We start from the raw sequence: 9,580 nt of genomic DNA, 5'->3' as shown, positions 1-9,580 counted from the left end.
TCATTGAAAACGTGAGCGTCTCCACTGACAGCAAAGATGGTTTATGAACACAAGTCTGATGGTCCGGTCTCTGATTCCATAGATGAGAGAACTCAGACATCTTGGGAAGATGATAATAAACACATAAAAGTAGATTTGGATGCGCAGTAATGTTTCTCTGTCTAGGACCTTTGAGAACGCTGTGAGTAACGGGTTTTGTATGGTTGAGGAGAGACTAAGAACCAGCTGCAACAGATGCAGCAGCAGCGTGTTACGAGCCTTTCGGGCTGAAGCTTTGTCTGTGGAGGCCGACCTGGCTACTATCATCACACCAATATATGAACAAATGATTGCAACACCAGCTGAAACAAACAGAAAATAAGTGTAGCCTTTATCATAAAGAACAGACATTTGGCCGAGAAGTATATTAACTTTGGTACAAAATTCTTTCATCTGCAGGCTCTCCAGGTCTTCAAATGGAAAATCCAACAGTAGAATAACTCGTGTGAGGATATTAAGTGAACCGAAAGCCCAAACCACAAAGATAGCCACCGCTGTGTTTCTCATGGTGATGATGGTAGTGTGCCTCAGTGGGAAGCACACAGCCACATACCTCTCCAGAGACATCACCACCAGCGTGAGAGGGGAGATTTCATTTGTTAGATCAGCAAGCATGGCAAGAACACCACATACAGGATAGATCAACCTTACTCTGAAAGCAGCCATTAGGTACAGTGTCTGGCTCAGTGCCATCTGAACAGTGTCTGCAAAAAGGAGGTTAGACAGAAGAATGAAACGGGAGGTCTCACGAAACACTGCTTTACTCCTCAAGGTGAACAACATGGTGATGTTAATGAAGAGAAACACACAGCATGGCACTGTAGACATCATGGAAAACATCAGAATTTCCAGTAACCCCTGATACTGCGGTCCAGCAGTGATGTTGGTCTGAGACTGATTTACATATAACATCACAGAGAAGCATTTAATAAATCAAAAATATAAACATGTTCATTTCATCGGAGCTCAAAAGCAAAATAATCTTGTTCAGTTTGTGTCCATCCATTCAGTCAAATAGTAGAGATGCTAGTTAGTTCACAATCAAAGCAAAAAAACCTCTATCTGGTGATCAGTCAGTGGGCTAGAAGCCATGTCTGTTAGAAAGGCAAGCAGTGCCACATGGGGTGCACAGGTGGCATATGATCTCAGTCCTCACGCCCAGTTCATTTAATACCATCACATGGGTCATTTAGTAACTGGTGATGCTACTCCTCCTCATGCCTTCCATAATGGCCATGGCAACAGCAGCTATCCAACATGAATGACATAAAAGAAGTGGAGCATTGTTTAGTTTTTCAATTAAATAAAGAAAAGGTACATTTGGACATGTTGGCATATGGCTTTAAATATTTATTTAAAAGGCCTTAAATGGATAAATTGTGACCTGAATGAAGGCGCAGTGATCTTACATTTAAAGGCTGGTCGTAAAGGCTGTTCTTTGAAGCAAGCAATGCTTTGAATCTAAAAACCTGTTGGTTTCTCAGGTAAAAGAATAGTACTGTTTTAATGGACAGAATTCAGGCCCAACATGTCCAAAGAAAGAAAGGAATACTTTTTGTTCAATGAAACCCGCTTAACTAAAGTCTGTTTCTTTGATTTGTATTCATTTATTTTATTCTATTTTACTTAATTATTTTATTATATATATACACACACACACATATACATATATCTATATATATATATGGTTGCAAATCCACAAGGCACTGAATGACTGCTGCTTCCTGGGACACTGCTAAACAAATTTTTTATTATTTGTCAGTTTGACTGACTAATGTCATCAACCGACTCTTTTTCACAAAATATTTAATGAATAGTTTACTCCATTAGTATATATATATATATATATATATATATATATATATATATATATATATATATATACAGTGGGGGAAATAATGATTTGATCCCTTGCCGATTTTGTAAGTTTGCCCACTGACAAAGAAATGAACGATCTATAATTGTTATGGTAGGTTTATTTTAACAGTGAGAGACAAAATATAAAAAAAATAATCCAGAAAATCACATCATATAAAAGTTATAAATTGATTTGCATTTGATTGACTGAAATAAGTATTTGAGCCTCTACCAACCAGCAAGAATTCTGGCTCCACAGACCGGTTAGATTAGTCCTCTCACTTTAAGAAAGTACTCTGAATCTCAGTTCACTACCTGTATAAAAGACACCTGTCCGCAGAATCAATCAATCAGATTCCAACTTCTCCACCATGGGCAAGACCAAAGAGCTGTCTAAGGACGTCGGGGCAAAGACTGTAGACCTGCACAAGGCTGGAATGGGCTACAAGACCATCGGAAAGCAGTTTGGGAGAAGGAGACAACTGTTGGTGTGATTATTCGGAAATGAAAGAAACACAAAATGACCATCAATCGCCCTCGGCCTGGGGCTCCACGCAAGATCTGGCCTCATGGGGTATCGATGATCATGAGAAAGGTGAGGGATCAGCCCAGAACTACACGGGAGGAACTTGTTCATGATCTCAAGACAGCTGGGACCACAGTCACCAAGAAAACCATTGGTAACACACTACGCCGTAATGGATTAAAATCCTGCAGCGCCCGCAAGGTCCCCCTGCTCAAGAAGGCACATGTACAGGCCCATCTGAAGTCTGCCAATGAACACCTGAATGATTCAGAGAAGGCTTGGGAGAAGGTAATGTGGTCAGATGAGACCAAAATCGAGCTATTTGGCATCAACTCAACTCGCCGTGTTTGGAGGAAGAGAAATGCTGACTATAACCCCAAGAACACCATCCCCACCGTCAAGCATGGAGGTGGAAACATTATGCTTTGGGGGTGTTTCTCTGCTAAGGGGACAGGACGACTTCACCGCATCGAGGGGAGGATGGACGGGGCCATGTACCGTGAAATCTACGGCGACAACCTCCTTCCCTCAGCCAGGACACTGAAAATGGGTCGTGGATGGGTCTTCCAGCACGACAATGACCCAAAACATACGGCCAAGGCAACAAAGGAGTGGCTCAAGAAGAAGCACATTCAGGTCATGGAGTGGCCTAGCCAGTCTCCGGACCTTAATCCCAGAGAAAATCTGTGGAGGGAGCTGAAGCTTAGAGTTGCCAAGCGACAGCCTCGAAACCTTCAGGATTTGGAGAAGATCTGCAGAGAGGAGTGGACCAAAATCCCCCCTGAGATGTGCACAAACCTGGTGACCAACTACAAGAAGCGTCTGACCTCTGTGCACCTCAAGTACTGAGTCATGTTTAATTAGGGGCTCAAATACTTATTTCACTCGATCAAATGCAAATCAATTTATAACTTTTATATAATGTGATTTTCTGGATTTATTTTTTGTTGATATTCTGTCTCTCAATGTTAAGATAAACCTACCATAACAATTATAGATCGTTCATTTCATTGTCAGTGGGCAAACTTACAAAATCGGCAAGGGATCAAATAATTATTTCCCCCACTGTATATATATACATATATATACTAATATAGTAGACAGCAAGCAAATATATATATATTTGCTTGCTGTCTACTATATTATGTTATGATTGGGCAAATAAATTAGCAAATTGTGTGCATAATAGGCCATGTCTGTCAAAAAGTAAATGCAAAGATTGTCAACATGGTGCGGTATCCTTAATTGTGATATTTCCAGTACAAATGTCCTCAGCCAGACATAGATGACATCCATGTCTCTCCATTCACATAAAGACAATAGGATTAAAGAGGTTCACCAAACCTCAATGAATCGGACGATACAAGGTTGTGGCACCTCGCCCGGAATAGGGAAACCGGGGCACCCTCCTGGAGCCAGACCTGGTAGGGGAGCTCGCCGGCGAGCGTCTGGTGGCCGGGCCTTGGCACATGGGGCCCAGCCCGAAAAAGCTACATCGTGCCGCCACCCTGTGGGCCCACCACCCGCAGGGATAGGCATTGGGGTCGGGTGCAATGTGAGCTGGGCGGCAGGCTGGGGCGGAAACCTGGGCGTGCTGACCCCCGGCATCACAGACTAGCTCTAGGGACGTGGAATGTCACCTCTCTGGCGGGGAAGGAACCGGAGCTGGTGCGGGAGGTGGAACGCTACCAGCTAGATATAGTTGGGCTGCCGGACAGACCCGGTAAACCCAAACGTGTAGTGAGGGTGAACTGGGAACGTCTGGCTGAGGATCCTGTCCGCAGGGTCTTCAACTCCCACCTCCAGAACAATTTCTCGTGGAGGCTGGGGCCATGTTCAAATCCTCCATTGTGGAAGCTGCTGCTAGGAGTTGTGTTCGGAAGGCGATCGGTGCCTGTCGTGGCGGCAATCCAAGAACCCGCTGGTGGACACCAGCGGTGAAGGAGGCCGTCAAGCTGAAGAAGGAGGCCTTTCGGGCTTGGTTGGCCGAGGGGTCTCCTGAATCAGCAGGCAGGTACCGGTTGGCCAGAAGGGCTGCAGCTGCGGCGGTTGCTGAGGCAAAAACCCGGGTGTGGGAGGAGTTTGGCGAGGCCATGGAGAAGGACTTTCGAATGGCCTCAAGGAAGTTCTGGCAAACCGTGAGACGACTCAGAAAGGGGAAACAGGGCTTTTCTCAGGCTGTGCTCAGCAGGGGGGGAGAACTGCAGACCCGGACTGGGGATATTGTCGAGCGGTGAAAAGAACACTTTGAGGAACTCCTGAACCCGACCAACACGTCCTCTGTGGAAGAGGCAGAGTCTGAAGACTCAGGGGAAGTCTCGTCCATATGCCTGGCAGAGGTCGTTGAGGTAGTTAAAAAGCTCTTCAGCGGCAAAGCGCCAGGAGTGGATGAGATTCGACCGGAGATGCTAAAGGCTCTGGACATTGTTGGGCTGTCTTGGTTGACACGTCTCTTCACTGTCGCGTGGAAGTCGGGTACAGTGCCTGTGGAGTGGCAGACCGGGGTGGTGGTTCCCATTTTCAAAAGGGGGACCGGAGAGTGTGCTCCAATTATAGGGGTATCACACTGCTCAGCCTCCCCGGGAAAGTTTACTCCAGGGTGCTGGAAAGGAGGCTCCGTCCGATTGTCGAACCTCAGATTCAGGAGCAATGCCGATTCCGTCCTGGACGTGGAACAGCGGACCAACTCTTTACCCTTGCTGGTCTGTTGGAGGGTGCATGGGAGTTTGCTCATCCAGTCTACATGTGTTTTGTGGACTTGGAGAAGGCCTTCGACCGTGTCCCTCGGGGAGTCCTGTGGGGGTACTGCAGGAATATGGGGTACCTGGTTCGTTACTACGAGCCATTCGGTCCTTGTATGACCAAAGTGACAGCTGTGTCCAGATACTCGGCACAAAGTCGAGCTTGTTCCCAGTGCGTGTTGGCCTCCGCCAGGGCTGCCCATTGTCACCAATCCTGTTTGTGATTTTCATGGACAGGATTTCAAGGCGCAGCCGGGGGAGGAGAGTTTCCGGTTTGGGGACCTCAGAATCGCATCCCTGCTTTTTGCAGATGATGTGGTTCTGTTGGCTTCTTCAGAACGTGACCTTCAGCATGCACTGGGGCAGTTCACAGCCGAGTGTGAAGCGGTCGGGATGAGAGTCAGTACCTCCAAGTTTGAGGCCATGGTTCTCTTCCGGAAAACGGTGGATTGCACCCTCTGGGTTGGGAGTGAGTCACTGCCCCAAGCGAGGGAGTTCAAGTATCTCGGGATCTTATTCACGAGTGAGGGTAAAATGGAGCGGGAGATGGACAGGCGGTTCGGTGCAGCGTCAGCAGTGATGCAGGCGTTGTACCGGACAGTTTTGGTGAAGAAGGAGCTGAGCCGAAAGGCAAAGCTCTCGATTTACCAGTCCATCTACGTTCCAACCCTCACCTATGGTCATAAGCTTTGGGTAGTGACCGAAAGAATGAGATCGCGAATACAAGCGGCCGAAATGAGCTTCCTTTGTAGGGTGGCTGGGCTCAGCCTTAGAGATAGGGTGAGGAGCTCAGACATCCGGAGGGAGCTCGGAGTAGAGCCGCTGCTCCTTCGCGTCGAAAGGGGCCAGCTGAGGTGGCTCGGGCATCTGATCAGGATGCCTCCTGGACGCCTCCCTTTAGAGGTTTTCCGGGCACGTCCAACTGGTAAGAGGCCCCGGGGTAGACCCAGAACACGCTGGAGAGATTATATATCTCGTCTGGCCTGGGAACGCCTTGGGGTTCCCCAGGAGGAGCTGGAAAGTGTTGCTGGGGAGAAGGACGTCTGGAGGACCCTCCTTAGCTTGCTGCCCCCGGATAAGCAGAAGGAGATGGATGGATGGATGGATGGATGGATGGATGGATGGATGGATGGATTAAAGAAGTGTCTCTTATCTTTCTGAAAATGTCTCATTCAATTCAATTCAGTTTATTTTGTATAGCCCCGAATCACAAATTACAAATTTGCCTCAGAGGGCTTTACAATCTGTGCACATGCGACATCCTCTGTCCACCCCTCACATCGGCACAGGAAAAACTCCCCTAAAAACCCCTTTAACAGGGAGAAAAAAGGAAGAAACCTCTGGGAGAACGACAGAGGAGGGATCCTTCTCCCAGGATGGACAGAATGCAATAGATGTCATGTGTACAGAATGAACAGCATAACAGAGATACAACACATTCAATGTATATGACATAAATGATTCATATAATAAGACTACTTATAATAACAGCAGCAATTATTACAGTAGAATTATAGTTATGAAAATAGGGATAGTAATGTGATTAATAATAATAATCGAAGTAGCAGTGGGTGTCGGCTCACAGCAGGAGGCACGACTACGGTCCAGGTACCACAACGATTCATGGAAACCTGCAGAACGAGAAAGCAAAAGGGCTTCAGGGTGGAAGTAAAGCTAAAATGCCTAATGGTACAGGTAATAGTAATGTGACTAGTAATAATAATGGTAGTAGCAGTCGGTGTCAGCAGGGCCGTAGCAGGATGCACGACCACGGTCCAGGTACAGCCACGATTTATAGAAGCCTGCGAAGCGAGAAAGCACAAAGACTGCAGGGTACAAGCAAGTCAATAAGCGTAATAGTACAGGCAATAATAATAGTAATGTGACTAATAATGATAGTGGTAGTAGTAGTGGGTGTCAGCAGGGCCTCAGTAGGTGGCACGATGACAGTCCAAATATAACCCCGATTCCTGGGAACCTGCGAGGCGAGAAAGCACAAGAACTCCGGGGAAGAAGCAAAATCAGTAATGTGCATAAATAGGGGATTAATACATAAAGATGGAGGGAGAGAAGAGGAGAGAGGAGCTCAGCGTATCCTAGGTAGTCCCCCGGCTGTCTAGGCATATAGCAGCATATCTAGGGGCTGGACCAAGGCGAACCTGAACCAGCCCTAACTATAAGCGCTATCAAAAAGGAAGGTCTTAAGCCTGCTCTTGAAAGTAGTGAGTGTGTCTGCCCCCCCGGACTGAAACTGGAACCTGGTTCCACAGAAGAGGAGCCTGACAACTGAAGGCTCTGGCTCCCATCCTACTTTTATATACTCTAGGAACCACAAGTAACCCTGCATTGATTGAGCGCAGCTCTCTAGTTGGGTAATATGGAACTATAAGTTCCTTAAGATAAGACGGTGCCTGGCCAGTTAGAGCTTTGTAGGTAAGTAAAAGAATTTTAAATTCTATTCTTGATTTAACAGGGAGCCAGTGCAGAGAAGCTAATACTGGAGTAATATGATCTCTTTTCTTAGTTTCTGTTAGAACACGTGCTGCAGCATTCTGGATCAACTGTAAAGATCTAAGAGACCTATTAGAGCAGCCTGATAATAAGGAGTTACAGTAATCTAGTCTAGAGGTAACAAATGCATGAACTAGTTTTTCTGCATCGCTTTGAGACGGGATTTGCCTGATTTTCGCAATGTTACGTAAATGAAAAAAGGCTGTCCTTGAGATCTGTTTTATATAAGAGTTAAAAGACAGATCCTGATCAAAGATCAAACATATATATATACATATATACGTAAAAAGTTACAGGTCATCCAGGTTTTTATGTCCGTAAGACATGCTTGAAGTTTAGAGAACTGGTTAGTTTCGTCTGGCTTAATTGATAGATACAACTGGGTATCATCTGCATAACAATGAAAGTTTACTGAGTGTTTTCTGATAATATTCCCTAAGGGAAATAAAATTGGTCCAAGAACAGACCCTTGTGGAACTCCGTGACTAACCCTGGTTTTCATCGAGCTTTCATTGTTTACATATACAAACTGAGATCGGTCTGATGAATACGACTTAAATCAGCTAAGTGCGGTTCCTTTAATGCCTATAAGATGCTCCAATCTCTGTAATAGGATTTGGTGATCAATGGTATCAAATGCAGCACTAAGGTCTAGCAATACAAGTACAGAGACAAGTCCTTTGTCTGAAGCTATTAGAAGGTCATTGGTAATTTTCACCAGTGCCGTCTCTGTGCTATGATTCATTCTATATCCTGACTGAAAATCCTCAAATAAAATATTGTTATGCATAAAGTCACAGAGCTGATTAGCGACTGCTTTCTCAAGGATCTTAGAGAGGAATATTTTTCTCTATTAATGCTGAATAATAGGCTGCTCTAGCATTACGGAGTGCCTTCTTATATATTTTAAGACTGTCTCGCCAGACTAACCGCGCTTCATCCACATTGGTGGAACGCCATATCCTTTCAAGTTTTCGCGATATTTAAATCGCTGAATAATTGGGTTTGAGGGTTATACCATGGAGCAAACCTCCTTTCTTTTATTAGCTTCTTTTTTAGCGGAGCTATAGAGTCTAGTGTCATTCAGTGAGCATGTAGCACTATCAACAAGATGGTCAATCTGAGACGGACTAAAGCTAGCGTAGGAGTCCTCTGTTATATTGAGCAATGGTACTGAATAAAACCCTGAAGAAATCGCTTCTTTAAAATTAGCTACAGCATTATCAGATAGACATCTAGTGTCATATACATATATATATACTAATATAGTAGACAGCAAGCAAATATATATATATTTGCTTGCTGTCTACTATATTATGTTATGATTGGGCAAATAAATTAGCAAATTGTGTGCATAATAGGCCATGTCTGTCAAAAAGTAAATGCAAAGATTGTCAACATGGTGCGGTATCCTTAATTGTGATATTTCCAGTACAAATGTCCTCAGCCAGACATAGATGACATCCATGTCTCTCCATTCACATAAAGACAATAGGATTAAAGAAGTGTCTCTTATCTTTCTGAAAATGTCTCATAAAAGAGGACTCATTCAGGTTAATTAGTAAATAAAGCTGTGATGATGTTTCATCATTATTAGCACATCCTATCTTTTAAATATATTTTATACTGCACATCTTTTATACTGCACATCTTTTATAATGCACATCTTTTATAATGCACATATACATGCATATGCAGACTTGACATTTTTCTATATTTGTTATTGGTCATTTGGGTGAAAGGTAAAGAAAGCACACCGATATCCCATCAACACCGGACAGCTTCTCTTCACCTCATGTAGCCAAGGCAAGAAGCGGCCCTAATAAAGACCATGTTAATACTAAAAACAACTGTGGTGTAATTAAAGGGACTTTTCTGTGGTGTTAGTCTGTAGTCTAGACCGCTG

At 44.6% G+C, this 9,580-nt stretch overlaps 1 protein-coding gene across 1 annotated transcript; it reads right to left on the bottom strand.

Annotated features, from left to right (window-relative positions):
* Window positions 1-951, bottom strand: LOC129113315 (odorant receptor 131-2-like). The gene has a single exon (XM_054625538.1). The coding sequence runs from the start codon at window positions 949-951 to the stop codon at window positions 1-3; it is 951 nt and encodes a 316-aa protein (XP_054481513.1).
* Between the last annotated feature and the right edge of the window lie 8,629 nt (window positions 952-9,580).

Source organism: Anoplopoma fimbria, chromosome 24 (genome assembly GCF_027596085.1).
Source record: "Anoplopoma fimbria isolate UVic2021 breed Golden Eagle Sablefish chromosome 24, Afim_UVic_2022, whole genome shotgun sequence".
Classification (NCBI taxonomy): Eukaryota; Metazoa; Chordata; class Actinopteri; order Perciformes; family Anoplopomatidae; genus Anoplopoma; species Anoplopoma fimbria.
The sequence above is the reverse complement of the archived record's forward strand: the minus strand, read 5'-3'. Positions and strand labels throughout refer to the sequence as shown.

What these genes read in the sequence shown, in the direction of transcription:
- LOC129113315 (XM_054625538.1), bottom strand. Translation starts at nt 951, where the DNA reads ATGTTATATGTAAATCAGTCTCAGACCAACATCACTGCTGGACCGCAG.